Consider the following 18,145-nt stretch of genomic DNA (forward strand, 5'->3'; position numbering starts at 1 on the left):
TCCGACTCATCACATACTCGAATTAGACTGAATTAAAAAAAAAAAAACTTTTACCAATCATGAGTCATAATGGATTCAACTTATTTAACTCACAAGTTTATGAGGGTTTGAGTCAGCTTATAGTAAACTGAACCACAACGTACATATATTTCAAAAAAACCCACACCTTAAAATTAGGGTATAATTGCTGATTTGATATCCCAATTTTTTTGTTAAGTTCAATTTGGTCCCTATACTTTTGGTTTATTCAATTTAATATTCCAATTATCTAAAAAGATTCAATTTGGTCATCTCCGTTAAATTGGACCAAATTAAATCCTTTTAAATAATTGGGATACTAAATTGAATAAACAAAAAATATAGAAACCAAATTCAACTTAGCAAAAATTAGGTACCAATTATACTTAAAATTAAACATGTAACTTCAAATAATTTAATTTCCCTCTTCTTCATATTTCTACAACCAAACAAACTCTAACTTCCCTCAGCCTCGTACACGCCACACATAGCTTCATCTCCAACATCATGTTTTGTTCGTTGGTATGCATGGATGCTGTCCCACATCGGTGATCATCGGCGTCAGTGCTCCTGGCGTCGATGCTAAGATCTTGGTGTACGAAGCTTTATCCTTTTCTTCCCTCTCGTATTTGGATTCTTTGCTCCATATCATAGACTGTGAATCAAACAATAACAATCATTTTCTGGTTTCAGGGTCTGTGCAAGAAAATTTGGAGATTTCATCAGCAGTGATGGGGTTGAAATTTTGATTAGCACTTTTTAAATTTTATGTTTTCAATGTTTGAATTTTTTTAATTTTTTATTCTGATTTCGGATCGATAATTTATGAGTTTTACTTCTAAATCTATCTTGCAAATTTGAATATTTAGAAATGATAAAAGAAATTATTTTTTATTTTTACATGAATTAATGAGACAAATCTTAAAAATTATGACTTATTACATACAAAATAAGTTGTGTTTGAATCACTTATTTTTAATTCAAGTGAGTAATCTTGTAAACGGAGTTGACTCACCTTGAATATTTATATTATTTTAAAAGTTATAACTATAATGTGAAAAACTTAAAATGTATAAAGTATTTTTTAATGAATGAGTAATTTATATTTGTTATTATTTTCTAGTTTTTAATGAGTGAGTAGTTTATATTCACTATTTTTTTTTCTTCACCATTGTAAAATGTAATATTTTAAAACGTAATTAATAATAAAACAGGAAATATGTGCACAAAATGAGTGAATTCATATTCAGTATAGATTTCAACTTGAAAAACTTATAGATAAAATGAAATAGAAAAAATAATGACCTTCAAAAGTTTTGTAACCATTGTCATTGTTCTTGATTTTTTTTTTTCTGAAACATGACAAAAAATAATGCTAAAAAGGTTAAATAAACATTATGCCTTTGAAAATAACAAAATTATGAATAAATGAGATACAAATTACACTGATTACATGATTTTGAGTAAGTAAATTATATATTAATTATTGTAACAAAAGTATAAATAAAAAGTATATCTTGAAATATTTCTTAACTACTATCACTTGATTTAGTTCATTTGATACCTCACATAATACAAAATATTTGAGGACATAGATTAATTAAAGCTTAAATATATAAGTTTAATCTAAAAGATTAATGAGTTTTATTTTAGTTTCAGTAAAAAAATGTTTTCATCTTTCTATAACTAAAATTCATTATTTTTATGTTTAAACTCACTTTTAATGTTTTTCTTAGTTTGTGAATATATAATCTTAATTAATATTAGTGTAATTGTAAGTTCGGTCTTTCAATTTTCCAAATTTAAAAGAATCATAGTTGGTAATATATTATTTAATTTTAAGTTTAATTAATTTTTGAGTCTCTTAAATTTAGATATATTTCTTATTATAATTTTAATTTAGATTTAATTGTTTTAAATCTTTCTTAGATTTAGATATTTTTAATTAGGTATTTATTAAATCTTTTAAGTACTATATTTTTTAAAGTGAGTTCCCATCTCATTAAGCTTTTTTTGTTAAGTGGTGACGTGAGATTTATTATTATTTTCTTGTATCTTATATTAAGAAATATTAAGAAATGTAGGATGATTTTGTGAGTAATAAAATAATATTATAATTAATATAAAATTATAAGTAATTTTTATTGTTTCGATATTATTTTATATTAATTACAAAAATCGTACTTTTAACAAGTGGAAAAAATAATTACATTTACCAAATTGACATTTAACAAGAATTCAAAATTTAATTGAACATTAATTTTACATATTCATGCAAATAATAGTGGTACAAGTATATTCAATAAGATATTTTTATCAATAGAAATAACATTTTAATATAAATTTCACAAATATAGGTATCTTAAAAAAATTATATCTATAGTATCATATTATTTCCTTTGTTCATAAGAAAAATATAAGCAATTTTCGTTATATATACTGTTATGTTATAGGTAGACTTTGTTACATCAACTTTCCCTCTCTTCATTCTTTTTTTAAAACAAAAATACTCTGATTGTGGTCATAATAAGACTTAAATGTTTGCCAGAACTTCCAAACTGTTAGGTCTTTCCTAATAAGTTTTATCTAACTTTAATAATGACTAATTGATTATATTATATATTGAATAGGTTAATATTAGAATTAATAATAATATAATTTTATTGCGTGTATGGGAAGTAAACATTCCTTACGCTTGAAGTTCAATTAAAGTTAAACAATGTTTTCAATATATTTTAGACAAAAATAAAAATAAATGCTTGTTTAGTAAGATATACACAAAATCAGAAAAATTAATTAACATTGCTTTAAAAAATTCATCCATTGTAATTAGTTTACTAAACAGTTATAAATTTAAAACTAAAGAAGGAAATGTAATATTTTTTATTTTCAAGTAATTTCACAAAATCATCAAATTGTATTATTTAACGTGCTCCTTTGTAAAATTTTATTAGGTGGATGCAACTGAATTGAATTATTTGTTGAAATGACCCAAAAACATCAATGTTGGAAAGCATTCAAAACAAATAACATGACACAAATGTAAGACAAATTGATAAATACATTTTTTTTTGTACTTAAATTGACACGCATTTTAAAACAATGGCCCTTTTTGAAGTATGATTTTGGATCTTGTATAGAACTATACTTAATTGTACTTAATACAATTATATGGACTTTGAATTTTTATATTATTTTGACTTCTATCAATTCATTAGAATAATAGCAGAAAGTGTTTCTATTGATAAGAAACATAAAATCAGTGTTCGTAGATAAATTAATAGGGATTTACATAAGGTAAAACAATTTTTTTTTTTAAAAGTGAAAGTGTAATTATCATATTTATTATGTATATAGACAGGTGAAGTGTAAGGTCCATTAAAAATCTGCTTTCCCTTTTCTGCCCTAATGTCTAAAGGCTGGCCTTAATCTGTTGAGCCTAAAGGCTGGCCCATAGGGTGCAGAGGCCCTAAAGTTATTAGGGTTTCCCTTTCAGCCTCACTTTGCAATCTGAATCTAAACACTGCCTCCCTTTCCATTCCAGAGCTCTGCTAGGGTTAGCCGTCAACCCCCAAGGGAACTCCGACCAGAACTCCACTTCACGTAAGTCTGTTCTAACTCGTACCTTAGTTCCATCTAGCTTCTTCTTCGTGGTTCCAACTAGGGTCAATCAGGGTGAACTCGTTTTAATCTAGTTACACTGTTTTCCAGCTCACTAATCCACTCTAAGCGTCGTTGCGTTCGCTGTTGGTGCCTAGGGATCCAACTACTAGCTGGTTTTCCAGGTAAGGGAAGCTAGAACCCTCTTGCTTGTTTGGTACGAGTCTGTTATTCGATGTTGGTTGTGATTATTTGAGTTTGCTTGCTGTTATGGGTGTGTGATATGGTGGGAATGTTGTTTGGGGTACGCTCACGAGTCTGCTGCAGGTGAAAACAGTGGTGGGCACTGATAAACTCGCCCAGGTGACTTGGTCTCGCCTAGGCGAGGTTAACAGGGGCTCGCCTAAGCTAATTTTCCACGAATGGTCGCCCAGGCGACCCGCTGTTCTTTTTGAGCGAGCGAGCGTCTCGCTTAGGCGAAGAGGGTCTTGCCTAAGCGAGATCGTGCAAGGGCTATTGTTCTCTTCGTCGAGCTCTCGCCTAGGCGGAGGGGAGCTCGCCTGAGCGAGAGTCATTCTCGCTTGAGCGAGACCCTCTAGCCTGAGCGAGGAGTTGGGCGAGGATACATGCCAAGATGTTGTTTCCTCTATGCTTGGATGTTTAAATTGTGCTATATGGGTTATTGTGTGATGGCTTATTGAGAATGAGTATGCATGTTTGGGAAGGGATTATATGTGGGGGATTGTGAGCTTGGCATGATTTTTATATGAGTTGTACATGAGAAGTTGGATACATATGTATGTGCGTGTGATCACGAATTTGGCATGAGTTACAATGGATCTGATGGTTGGTAGACCAGTGGCGTGGTTTTGGCATGAGGAGAAACACATTACTCATGGTTGGGAATAGCGAGTTGGTATTGATTCAATGTATGAGAAACGAGGATTGGTTATGGATGTTGGTATGATATTTCATGTGTAATGTATGTGAAAATTCTTGGCTGTTATATATGTTGGTCCGTGTCAGTGCGTAATTCCTTGGAGTCTCTAGGTGAGACTTTCAGGCTCGCGCTTCAGTAGTCAGGACGTAATTCCATGGCCCCTGTTAGTGGGTGTCCATGGTGGTGCCCCATTTGTATAACTAGGTAAAGATTCAAGGTAAGGTTGCATCCTGACATCTGAGGAGTCAGTTAGTCTCACCTAGAGCGGACTGACTCCTGTGATGAGAGTAGCAGGAGGCCTGAAATTCATTAAGCGCTAATCTTGTGGTGAGGGAAAATTGATCCATCGTAACACTTGTAACATATAGCTCGGGGGTGAGTAGCTCGGGGGTGAGCAGAGGTATCCACCACAAGTGCGGGCATCCGCTGAATCCGACCAAGTTATACGTATCCAGATGAGTCGAGTTGGGTCGTAGTGTATTGATTGAAAAGTCTTGACATGCTTGGATGTTGTATTGATATTGGATGATGAAAGTATATTTAACTGTATGATAAAAATGTTGATTGGTTCTAGCTTACCCTTTTCTTGTTGGTTGCTTTGTATGTCGTGTTTCTATCTTTGCGATGATCATCAATTTATTGATGGGAGCAGATGCGAGGGACAATCGTGGTCATCAGGCAAGAGGCGATTCTGCAGCTTAGCTTTCTTGGAATATCTTGAGGGCTACGACCTATGTATTTGTCAGTCTTTTCTTATGCTTGTGTTTCCAACAGACTATTTATGATGCTCTTTTATTTTCGGTGGCACTGTAGTGTGCCTTAGTTGTAAGGTCTTATGTTTAAACTCCAGAAATGCGCTGTTATATTATAATCATGTGACGTTTTCTTTTAATTACGCTCATTAATTAATTGGGACGTTACACTGAGTTAGTAAATTATTGTTTTAATTTTGTAATAAAGCAATCATTTTTACAGCTACATTGGTTGAATCACTAATTGTGTGAATTATAAAAAAATAAATATAATTTCACGATTATTACAATATTTGTATAAAAAAATATATTATCATTTGTTTTTATTGAAACACTACTGTATAAAATATAATTTAAACAAAATCTAAAGTATGCTAATTTCACATTTAACATGTTTTTAAATATTTTAAAAATTGATTTAATTTCAAAAGCTTTAACAATAAAATAAAACCATGATAGAGATAAACATGAGTAAAATATAACCCTTAAATTACAAAATAATTTATATTTATAGAACAACTTTCGAGCAAAGTTACTTATCTATTACTAATAAGACAATACAAATTAGTAAGTTGATCAATTATTTTATAAGTTAATAATGCTTAGTGATTATAATTTGTATTAAACTTGAAAATTTATAATATGATATAAAAATATGATATAAAAAACTGAAAATTTAACATCTCAAAAGGATATATTATCTATATAAATAAATTATTTATAGTTCTTATAAATAAATAATTATGTATATTATCACGCTAAATTTAGTTATTTATATTAAATTTAATGTAATAAAATATAAATTTGAAAATAAAAGTCAAACTAAACAAGAATTTAAGACATGTAATTATTGATTTAGTGTCTCAAACTAAACAATTTGCAACTGATGTTGATCAATAGTAACTGATACACCAGTTTGTTGATGTTCACCATCATACAATATAAAAAATTGTTTATAGCATTCAAAATTTTGTGAGTAAAATATATAAATACATGAAACTCACCAACCATAGTTAGTTTCACTGAAATTAATTTTAATCCTTTTAATCAAGATCTTTAAAAATAGACTTCAATAGTGTCCGAACAATGTTGCGCCTATGGTTAAAAAACAATGTTTACTTTTCCATGTTAAAAGTACATTTATTTCTACTTAGTTCTCCCAAATAAAAACAAAATTATAGTAATTTTATATTCATTTTAATCTGTCTATATATATATATAATATTACTCTGTTCATTAATTAAAAATCCTTTTAGATATAAAATTTTTTAAAAATTATTACAACAGTGAACTATAACACTATGTAAGAGAAGCTATTGTCAAATGATGGCTTAAAAAATGCTATACTGTTAATATAGTTAAATTAAATTAAATTGTTTTATTATAATAAACACTTATCATTGAGCCGAATAAAATAAAATAAAATAATCACTTGTCATTGAATAAAGTAAAATAAAATAAACACTTGTCATGAGGATAGAAAGAGATTCAACTATAGAAAAGCACGTGCACTTTTTATCTTTCTTTGTGCTTAACACACAAAAAGGCACTTGCACTTGGGAATTATATGCCAAAAGCTTAGTTTTTTATTTTTGCGAATAAGATTCAGTGGGACTAATGTGAATTTTCCATTTCTAAAGCAATGGCAGTTGCCAAAGGGAAACTGAAGCAGAGTGGTTCGGTCTAACAAACCAACACAGCACGCTTCAAATTCAAACAAACAAAGCGAAACACACAACAAAACGGTTTTCTCAGATCCAACGCCGAACTTCCATTGCCGGGAAAATGAATCGGTTCGTAGACAACTTGCCGCCAATGGATCTGATGCGTTCGGAGAAGATGACCTTCGTTCAGCTCATCATCCCCGCAGAGTCCTCGCACCGCGCCATCACCTATTTAGGCGAACTCGGCCTCGTCCAATTTCGAGACGTAACTCTCTGAGATCCAACCTTCTTTCATTTCTTTCAATTTTATTTTCTCCTTTTGTTTTTGTTCTGCGAAAACATGTTTCTCTGCATTAGTCCAGTGCGTGAAGGTGTGAAGGTTGGACGGTTATGTTTGATGTTTCCGTTCTCAAGGCATTATTTTCGCATGATGAGTTCTTGGAATCTGGAACTGCTGGACGGATATGTTAGAACGTTTTGTGTTCTCTTTTTGTTTGTTGTGTGGTTGAGTTGGATATGGATGCATGCACACATAGTTTAGATGGAATATGATTTAACATTGGAGTGTAGATTTCGTATTTTGTCGAATCAAATTATGGTTTGAGAGATTGGTTGATGAAAAGTTTAGTTGCTTTATTAGTTATGTTTAATTTTGTGTTTAAAATTTAGGCATCTATGATTGGATTCCTATAAGGATGATTTGGATAAATTGAACTACGTAAGTGATGGAAAATAGAAAATAGTTTGTTTGTCTGGTATTGGCAAGGATGATGGTTTGTTTTGTTTTTATTTCTTCATTCCAAATAAGATTGCTGCTCTCTGTGTCTTGCATTGTTCTGTGCTGCATATAAATTTATGTTCAGAAGGCTAGATTTAGAAACTTGATTTTGTGGTTTCTTTTTATCGGCCGCTGAGGGTAATTTTGTGAATTCTATCAATGAATGGTTCACTATGTCCGTAGTAGTGATAGATAACTATAAACGGTGACCTAGTGCACGAGGCTCTCACCTAATAGGGTTTAGGGTATAAGCAGGCAGATCATAAACTGAGAGGCTACTCCCGTGATCTTCAAGTCACAGACAAAAGTCTTACTGTTGCACCGAGGCTTACTCTTGTGTTAAAGAGCCATACTGTTTAAAATTGTTATTCATTACTATTTAAGTATTTTGTTGTATAAGAGGACTCTCCTTAGAAGTTGTTTCTTTATGTCTGATCATATGAGTAAAAATTGGTGGCGAACCATACACGAAACATGGGAGAATCTCTGTACGTGTAGGGAATTGTTGCTCTTTCAGGTCAAGGGTCCTGGTGGGTCTGAGTATTTCTGGATATGTGAAAACTTTGATATTAATGTTCAATTATGGTCTATTTTCCATGCATTTTTGTATGGACAAACTAAAAGTGGTGAAGTTATTTAGATTTTCAGTAATGTATCTTCTTCGCAATATCATATATATTCCTGTGTCCTATTACAAATGATATTTTGGGTGGAAATTTTCAGGTGTGTGTGTGCTAGGAAATCTTCAAAGTTGATTTTACTTTTTCCTTTGCTGCCATGTATTCTAAAATTTCTGTTTTAGAATTCTTCTGATATTAATCATTGCATTTCTTATGGATTTTTGTTTTCTCATTTGTAGTTAAATGCTGAAAAAAGCCCCTTCCAGAGAACATTTGTTAACCAGGTAGTCTACACTGCGCTAATTATTAGAAATTCTATTGCATTTTGAATTTCCTTAATTTTGTCAACTTTTGGAGTGGTAACTCATTAGTATAATTTTTTGAGGTTAGGACTTTGTATGCAGTTCGGTTATGAGGTTCTCCTATGGGAACAGATATTATGACGCTATGCTTTCCATTTTCTAGTTAGAAAAGAAAGGATTCTATTAATTACCTAGTTTATTTCATGTTAATCAGAGTATTATTTCCAAAATATCGACATTCATATTAAAATAAGGTAGAAACTGGTTCAAACTTTAGGAAATAATTTATTTTTTGTTTTCCCTTTATTTTTCTAGAACTAAACTGAATTTGGCTTATAAAATCTTGTCATTGTTTAAATTATTGGGATTATAGTAAGAGATATAAAAGAGAGTACGGAATATATTTTCCAATGTATATTGATGTGATATGTGATATGTGACTCAAAAGACAAGGTACTAATCTTTATATACTTGACTCATAATCCTTATTAAATACGGAAACAGATAATGAAATATGGAACCACTCTAAGAGATCATCAATGATATTTTAAAATATTCAAAGGTCTTTGAAAAAATATTATGAGATTTGTAGATATTCTAACAGACAGATTAGCTTTTCATAGATTCATTTCATATTGTTATCTATCTGCAGACGTTCGGATTGCGGTAATATTCTCCAAATATATATTTTTTATTTACCAATATTAACTGCATTTTGCTTGACAGGTAAAGCGATGTGCAGAAATGTCAAGAAAGCTACGATTCTTTAAGGATCAAATCAATAAAGCTGGTCTAATGTCTTCTCCTTCGGTCTTGCAATCAGATATTCATCTGGAGGATTTAGAGGTCCTTCTCCATTTCATTGGTTTTCCTCCATCGTATGTGATCACTGTCTTTAGGGTGTTCTCGATATATGCATATTGTCTGGCTGCCATCAATAACATGATGAAACCTAAGTTGGTTGTCTGCAATTTTAAAACTTCTGGTGGGTGGTTATCACTTATCAATATTTAATCTGACATTGTGAGTTCTGTTGGATTTCTCTTTAAACAGATACAACTTGCTGAGCATGAACATGAGCTAATTGAAATGAACTCTAACAGTGAGAAACTTCGGCAATCATATAATGAACTGCTGGAGTTCAAGATTGTATTAGAAAAGGTATCATGGATATTTCTATAAGCACATTCTCTTTTAAAGTACTGGAAGTTTCGATACACTAATTGTGATTTTTGGTTACAAAGTCTTTCCTGCTTGAATGTAACTCAGAACTAGTGTGTTGTTGGAGATATTTTTTATTGATCTGTTTTTCTATTATACTTCTGATTTTAATGTATTCTGTCAAATGTCAATGATATTTTACTCTTAACTATGGATGTAATTCTGTTCTTTTTATTAGTGAATACTTCCTACATACTTTTTCTCATTTATATAAGATATATAATACGGTGCCCATGTTTCAGGCATGTAGTTTTCTTGTTTCAAGCCATGGTGCTGTCATTTCAGAAGAGCGAGAATTGAAGGAGAATGTTTTCTCAATTGGAAACTATGTCGAGACGCCATTTTTATATGAACAGGTTCCTTGTAACATTTCTTATTACTGTGGATATCTTTTACTAGTTAGTGTAAATTCTTTTACTAGTTTTTTTTTTTTTTTTTCTATTTTGTCTTGTGATGTAAGTGAGCTATAAATGGTTTATTTTACAGGAAATGACGCCTGCACCATCAAATCATTCTGGTTTAAGATTTATCAGTGGGATAATTTGTAAATCCAAGGTTCTTAGATTTGAAAGGATGTTATTTCGAGCGACAAGAGGGAATATGCTTTTCAATCAAGCACCAGCTGATGAACAAATCATAGATCCTATTTCAAATGAGATGGTTATCTTCCTTATTGATTTAGAGATATTTATCATTAGGCTGTAGTTTTGTTAATATGTACTTAACATGTTATTACTTTCACCAATCCCTTGGCTAGTTTTTTTATTTCCTAATAATTTATTATCAGTCCTCCTGATGACTAGACTGATTCCTGTCCTTTCCAGGTTGAGAAAATTGTCTTTGTTGTGTTCTTCTCTGGGGAGCAGGCAAGAACAAAGATCCTGAAAATTTGTGAAGCATTTGGTGCAAATTGTTACCCTGTCCCTGAAGATATAAGTAAGCAGAGGCAAATAACATCAGAGGTATGTATTAGATTAAGAACATTTTTCCTCTCTGAACTATTCTTACAATTGTATCACAGTATAGGAGCCAGGTGTATCTAGTTTCTAGGCAAAACTTAACTTTTTGCTGTTACAGTTTCTGTGGGAGAAAATTGTCTGAAATTCAAGATTATAATATTGTTCTGATCCCACATCAACTACAAATGTATCGTATATTATGACTAATGTATTCCTTATAAGGCTTGGACACTCCTTACCATATAAGCCAATTTTTGTGTGGTGAGTTAAGCCCTAATTACAAATTCTGAAATTGTATTTGAGTCTATCTCAGATTCGTTACATTACTCATGTTTGTCTGCAATAGATGTTTATTCCTAGGCATGAGGAAATGTTGTTATTGGGTGACCCATGTTTGTCGATGGTTTTGATATACAGTTTTGGGCATGAAGGAATGTGTTTAAATATTTCATTAAACCAGAGATATGACTATTGCAGTTATTATAAACCTTATGTGGATTCTCCCTACAAAATGGTTTTGTGGATAAAGATAGCCAATAAGCCAAATTTCTATGAAGAAATATCAATCTTTACCCTAATATCTATCTAAAGAACTTGTTTCCCAATCGAAGGAGAGGCTTTGTTTTGGCAAGGTAGTTAAAATTGAGATTATGACTAGAATTATGAAGGGTTTACAAAATTGTATGTTACAAGTGCCTTAATTGGGTTTTATTTTATTTGAAACTCATTCAACCAAGAAGGTGAACGGGCCAGTAAAAAACACCCTTAATTCTTAATTAGGTTTCGATTTCTTTTAATTGAAACTCCTATTCACCAAGAAAGTGAACAGGTGTTGTGGATGCAAAAAAACGTGAATTCTAAATGCATTAACTTTTAATTGGGTGGTTTTGCTGTTGTGGCTGAAAAAAAAAACGTGAATTCTAATTGCATTAACTTTTAATTGGGTAGTTTTGCTGCTAACAACACAAATAACAGGTTGAATTTTTAATCGAATTAACTTTTAATTTAGTTTAGGTTTTAATTGAATCGAATCCATTCACCTAAGACGGTGAACAGAGTGGAATGAACAATATCGAAAAAAATGGTGGTTTATGCAATTTCACAATTTTGTTCGACAATCCGTGCGATTTTATTGTGCCATGATCATGCGGGATAATTGAATCGGAAATACTATGCAAAATCGTGGATAGCACGATTTTACAAGTTAAATCTTGATTTGAACTACATAGTCTTTTGGTGTTCTTTAATACTTCCATTCTTTAAATGTAAACCATAGTGCTTTGTTCTTCAAGTTCTTAATGTTCCTTTATATAATTACAAGTTATCATTGTTGACTGAAAAATGGGAAGTAGGAAACTGTTCAAATTATTGGGTTTAGGTGTAGGAAGAAGAGAAAAAAGAGACTAAATAATGTGAAATTGATGGATTTGATGTGATACTATTGATAAAACGTTAACCCAAATTTAGTGATTACTAGATTTCATATACTAATTAATTAAAGAAAGAAATTATGAAACATAAGAAGTATGGAAACCATTCATAAGGGATTATGTAAAACACTCCAAATTAGTATGAGATATAATAATGATATTATTAGATATTCTAACACTTCTCTTAGAGCATGAGTATATCGAACTTTAAGGTTCTTACAATTGAAGTCACAGATGAGAATAAATGAGAGGTATAACAACGTAGACAGCAGGTCAGCAATGTCTACAAATAGAGCCATACTATGTTTTGGATTAGAGTTTGGGGCAAAAGATAGCATCAAACTGCTCTTGGAAGCAATGTTGGGGCTAGAATGCTGGGGACAAATATGTAGTTGATGTGAGATACAGTAAAAAAAAAAGTCGATTTGGAATGATCATGGGAGAAAAGTTACCATTGGTATGGTCATTAGTGGACTGTTGGACAATATCAATAGGAAAAAAAGGTAACTTTACATTGAGAATAATAACGCTGAAAAAGATGCACTTAAACCAAGAGAAAAATAGTCAAATGTGTATAGAGATAGCAGTAGAACATGGCAGGAGATATGACAAATTGAAAGAAGAAAATAATCGTGGAAATAAAGGTGGAGCTCCATATTTAAGGAAATGCAGGAGCTGAACAGTGTGTCATGGTGAAATTACTCCTTCATTATCATGTTTAGATAGTGTTAAAAAGGAAGGGTGAAAATGGAGATTGAATAATCTGAATTTAATATTGTGATAGACAAATATTAAGATGAATGCTATGTTCCTTAATTTAATTGAATAAAGAATCAATATAAAAGAGATATATAAGATATTATGATAGGGAACTCGGTATTATTGGATGCCTAGGTCTAACATCAAGTAGTAGAATGGAGTATTTGAGTGTTTGGTTTTCTAATCATATTCGAAAGTATTATAAGATGCACTAGTGATACCAAGGATATTTGTTTAGATATTATAATAGAGATTCTATGATTCTAATAGAAAATATAGTTTATGGCTACAGGTTTCGGCTCGCCTTGCAGACTTAGAGACAACTCTAGAAGCTGGAATTAGGCATCGGAACAAGGCTCTAGCTTCTGTTGGAGGCCCTTTAACAATATGGATGGAGATGGTAAGAATTAGCTTCTGAATACATTTATGTTCCTTGTGATGGATCTGCAAGGCATTACTAATACCTTATCAGCCTTTGCAAGGAATGGACATTTATTATGAACCAACAGCTCTCATTCTTATCATCTTGTGCTAGGTAAGAAGAGAGAAGTCTGTGTATGATACACTGAACATGTTAAACTTTGATGTCACAAAAAAATGTCTTGTTGGAGAGGGCTGGTGCCCTGTATTTGCAAAAACGCAGGTATCCCCCTCCCCCTCCCTCAATTTTGTTTGATCCTCACCAATTTCTTTTCCCTTTGATTTTTGAGGAGTAAAACATCTTTTATTCATATTATCTATTAAAGAGATTACATCTTTCAATTTACCAGATTCAGGAGGCACTGCAACGTGCAACTTTTGACAGCAATTCTGAGGTTGACATAATCTTTCATTCAATGGATGCACTGGAATCACCACCTACATATTTTAGGACCAACAATTTCACAGGTCCATATCAGGAAATTGTTGATGCATATGGGTGAGACTAATATTTAATATATTTATTAGTGGCAACACAATATGTTAATGTATTGAATCAAATTACTTTCTTTGAAGTAATAAGTGATGGCAATGTGCTAGCTCATGTAAATAGATCATTGAATGTCTTATTAATGTACCAAGATTTGGATAAAGTCAGTTTAGTATGGAACCCTTATTTTGCAATTTTGCTATAAAAACTGAAAAGACTCCTAGTCCTAATGATCTCTGGTACTCGGCAGTGTTGCAAGATATCAAGAAGCAAATCCTGCCGTTTATACAGTTATTACATTCCCTTTTCTTTTTGCGGTGATGTTTGGCGACTGGGGTCATGGAATTTGCCTGTTGCTGGGAGCATTGGTTCTTATAGCACGTGAGAGCAAGCTCAGCACCCAGGTTATTTCATTCTAACTTTGGCATAAATAAAGTTGCTGTGCCAAAAAATGAGTGACATCTGTTAATCTTTGTGAAAAAAAAAATTAAATTGAGTTATATCAAATTTGATCAATAGTTTATCAATTTGATTATAGTAGGATCGTCATTGTCCAATGTTTTCTAGTTGGTAAACACCACAATAATTAAGTTACCTTTTTTTTATGATTATTGTGATTTTATGGCCTTAATCTCGAAATGAAGTATGGTAATAATTCTATTGTACTGCATACAAGTGCAAAAGGAGTTGCACAATTTCCTTTACTTTTGTTCTGCTCTTGGAATTGGAATTGAAGTGTGCGTAACAGCTCTTCAATTTGATTTCTTCCAGCGACTTGGAAGCTTTATGGAGATGCTATTTGGTGGGCGCTATGTGCTACTTTTGATGTCACTATTTTCTATTTATTGTGGGTTAATATACAATGAATTCTTCTCTGTTCCTTATCACATATTTGGTGCCTCTGCTTACAAATGCCGAGATAATACATGCAGGTGTCTTTTATTTCTTACTTTCCATTGCCAGTTTCATTTCTTTCTCGTTTTTTGGGTGCCATAATGTGGATCCACAATGCATTAGTTTCTGGTGTTTTAGGTTATCTTTTTTTTAAAAAAAAAAAAAAGACTTGAAACATATAATCAACCATTCAATTCCTGGCATTGACTCCTTGATTACGAAGATTCTTTTTTTTTTTTAATTTACAAATCTTTCTGCTACTCATAACTTATGCACTTACATCCTAGTTCTAAGATATTATCTCCAAATCTACATCATGACTGATATTATGACTCTTACGTTGGAAAACCAAGTTCTTAAATTGATTCTCATTTTACTTAAAAATGTTTCCTTCAAATTCGCATCATTAGGAATAATTTGATTTATATCACTTCCACAATTGCCCTCTTTGGTTATGCTCTTGGTCACTCCATCCTCCTTCAAAACTTTATATTGTCAGAGCTTGCAAAATATTGCAAAGTTGTTTTCTAAGAAGGCTTTTACGTGATGTGTATTGTTTTATCACTTTCCATCCCAGGGATGCACGTACTACTGGCTTAGTAAAATATCGAGAACCATATCCATTTGGTGTGGATCCCAGCTGGCGAGGAAGTCGATCAGAATTGCCTTTTCTAAACTCTCTCAAGATGAAGATGTCCATTCTGTTTGGTGTGGTGCACATGAACTTGGGAATTATATTAAGTTATTTCAATGCTCATTTCTTTGGCAGCTCACTGGATATAAGGTGCTCACTTTTCTTCTAACTTCTTCCCACAGTTAATGTTTTTGCTTTCCTTTGAGTAATAATGCTGTAATTTACTCTTCTTGATGTTTTTAGGTACCAGTTTGTGCCACAGATGATTTTCCTTAATTGTTTATTTGGGTATCTTTCCCTTCTCATCATTGTGAAGTGGTGCACTGGCTCTCAGGCAGATCTTTATCATGTAATGATTTACATGTTTTTAAGCCCTTTCGACAATCTTGGTGAGAATCAATTGTTCTGGGGCCAAAGACCACTTCAAGTATGATTCATTTCTTTGCTTCTTTATTGCTTAATAATTGTTCCTTTTCCTGTTTTACATCATTCTGAGTGACTGTTCATGATATGCAGGTTGTGTTGTTGCTTTTGTCTGTAATTGCAGTTCCGTGGATGCTCTTTCCAAAACCTTTTATGCTAAAGAAGCTTCATAATGAGGTGCCACTTTTGCCTCCCATGTGTGTGATTTTATTTCTTGGAAATTGAGAACGTTGTTCACCAATTTTTTTGTTTACGTGTTAATATTTTCACATTGCACATATCTTTGTTGGTTTGATTTTCCCCTTTTGATAAAATTTGTCAAGTTAATTCTCTCTGAGGTCCATCATAAGATAATTTTTATAAAGACTAAAATATGCAACTTTCAAATCACTTACAACCTCTAATGGCTATACAGACAATATTTAGCTACACAATTGCCCCTGTCCTATACTTCTGTTAGCAGCTACTTATTAAAGAAGTGCCAGGAGTTTATTTATGAAGATTACTAATCTTATACCTTTATGATAATCTAGAGATTTCAAGGACGCACTTACGGTGTGCTTAATTCCTTTGAGGTTGATCTTGAGATGGAACCAGGTTCTACCAGGCAACATGACGATGAGTTCAATTTCACAGAAGTCTTCGTTCACCAAATGATTCACTCCATTGAGTTTGTTCTAGGTTCAGTTTCAAATACGGCCTCATATCTACGACTTTGGGCATTAAGGTTTGGTCAGCTATGATTTACTCATTTGTCTTGGGTCCTTATTTTATCAAAAATATTAATCCTTGGTTGATATTTTTTACCACGGTGCAGCTTGGCTCACTCAGAACTTTCTACTGTTTTTTATGAGAAAGTCCTGCTACTTGCTTGGGGGTGAGTTTGATTTACACTATTTCGTTAATATGACATACTATCTCCTGTTACAGAAAAAAATGTAATTTATAGTTAAAGCTTTCTGAATGGTTATCATGAAAAGCAAATAAAGGAAGGTTTTCATAGTCCACAAAACCAAACTTGATCTTTTGAGCAGAGAAGACTCAAAGTACAACATCGGGAAGATGTGATTTTTTTGGTGGGAACACAGAGGAAGTACTGTTTTTATTTTATTTTTTTTGTATGTAAATAGCATAATTTATATTTATCAATAAATTGCTTGATTTTGTTATTTTGAAGTACTGTTTTATGTTTGATCTATATGGCAATAGCATGCATTAGTTTTGATGTATTAGTATTCCTAGATTAAGATCATGGTATGGAATGAGCAACATTGTTGCTGACAGTTAGAAACTCGGATAAGTCAGTAAGGTATTTTAATGGTGCAGAGTAATTTTGAACAGATCATGTGCATATGGCTGACAGAATTATCTTAATTAAACCAGTCGAGCCTTCTATGTAATGTATTTTGCACGAGCCATTTGCAAAGTCTGATAAGTTTGCATTTCCTTTTTGGCATTTATCGCTTTTAGTATCAGTTTTTAATATTCAATTGTTGATATCATCGCTGGCTGCAATTATAACAGGTATGACAATCTTATCATTCGGTTACTGGGACTAGCTGTCTTTTCCTTTGCAACTGCTTTTATACTATTAATGATGGAGAGTCTCAGTGCTTTTCTTCACGCCTTGCGTCTTCACTGGGTGGAATTTCAGAACAAATTTTACCATGGTGATGGATACAAGTTCAGGCCTTTTTCCTTTGCTTCCTTAACAGAGGATGAAAATTGATCCATTCTTGTCTGTCTGGGATCACTGTTGGCAAAATATGTGCAAAGTATATATACAAAAGTAGAAGAAGGAACACAATGAGAAATTGTGGGATCCAATTCTACAAGTTCCGGATTTGCTTGATAATTTGACTTCAGCAACAATATCCTGCTCATTTTCCCATGGCTATGCTGGTGTGACAGATTTATAGCAACAGTAATGAACGGCATCTGTAACAGAATATTTACTTTCTAATTTTTCTTTTTCTTTCTTAGAGTAGGAAAATGGGAAGAGATTAGGGAAAGGAATGGTTAGACTAATTTTGTAAAAAGAAATCCATCATAGTTTTATCTATTGGTTATTTGGGGTTACACATACACACATAATGTAGCGCGGGCCTTCCTAGGATGCAGTCATGTAGGCATTTACTCTGATTTTTTTCTTGTAATGATTAATGATTAATCACGTTATAGAACCATCTCTGTGATCTGGTTTGGTATCTGTGGCAATAAAATAAAGTGATGTTCCAAATA

At 32.3% G+C, this 18,145-nt stretch overlaps 1 protein-coding gene and 1 long non-coding RNA gene across 3 annotated transcripts; both read left to right on the forward strand.

Moving 5' to 3' along the window:
• The first annotated feature begins 3,427 nt into the window (after window positions 1-3,427).
• On the forward strand, window positions 3,428-5,450 carry LOC114168202 (uncharacterized). Its single transcript, XR_003600637.2, has 3 exons — window positions 3,428-3,621; window positions 3,730-3,803; window positions 5,211-5,450. It is a non-coding gene; the product is annotated as an uncharacterized LOC114168202 (long non-coding RNA).
• A 1,408-nt stretch (window positions 5,451-6,858) lies between these two features.
• On the forward strand, window positions 6,859-18,145 carry LOC114169912 (V-type proton ATPase subunit a1-like). Of its 2 annotated transcripts, XM_028055302.2 has the most exons (18): window positions 6,859-7,239; window positions 8,612-8,656; window positions 9,401-9,520; window positions 9,728-9,835; window positions 10,138-10,251; window positions 10,382-10,555; window positions 10,720-10,857; window positions 13,336-13,443; window positions 13,579-13,686; window positions 13,814-13,962; window positions 14,204-14,357; window positions 14,725-14,885; window positions 15,425-15,631; window positions 15,725-15,908; window positions 15,998-16,081; window positions 16,438-16,631; window positions 16,722-16,781; window positions 17,429-18,145. In XM_028055302.2, the coding sequence occupies exons 1-18, from the start codon at window positions 7,096-7,098 to the stop codon at window positions 17,631-17,633; spliced, it is 2,457 nt and encodes an 818-aa protein (XP_027911103.1). In that variant the 5' UTR covers window positions 6,859-7,095; the 3' UTR covers window positions 17,634-18,145. The 2 variants fall into 2 exon arrangements, with proteins under 2 accessions (XP_027911103.1, XP_027911104.1); XM_028055303.2 differs by lacking the exon at window positions 6,859-7,239 and having other exon boundaries at window positions 9,401-9,552.

The sequence above is a fragment of the Vigna unguiculata genome, chromosome 11 (assembly GCF_037176805.1).
Source record: "Vigna unguiculata cultivar grain cowpea cultivar isolate G323 ecotype 2 chromosome 11, ASM3717680v1, whole genome shotgun sequence".
In the NCBI taxonomy this organism is placed as follows: domain Eukaryota; kingdom Viridiplantae; phylum Streptophyta; class Magnoliopsida; order Fabales; family Fabaceae; genus Vigna; species Vigna unguiculata.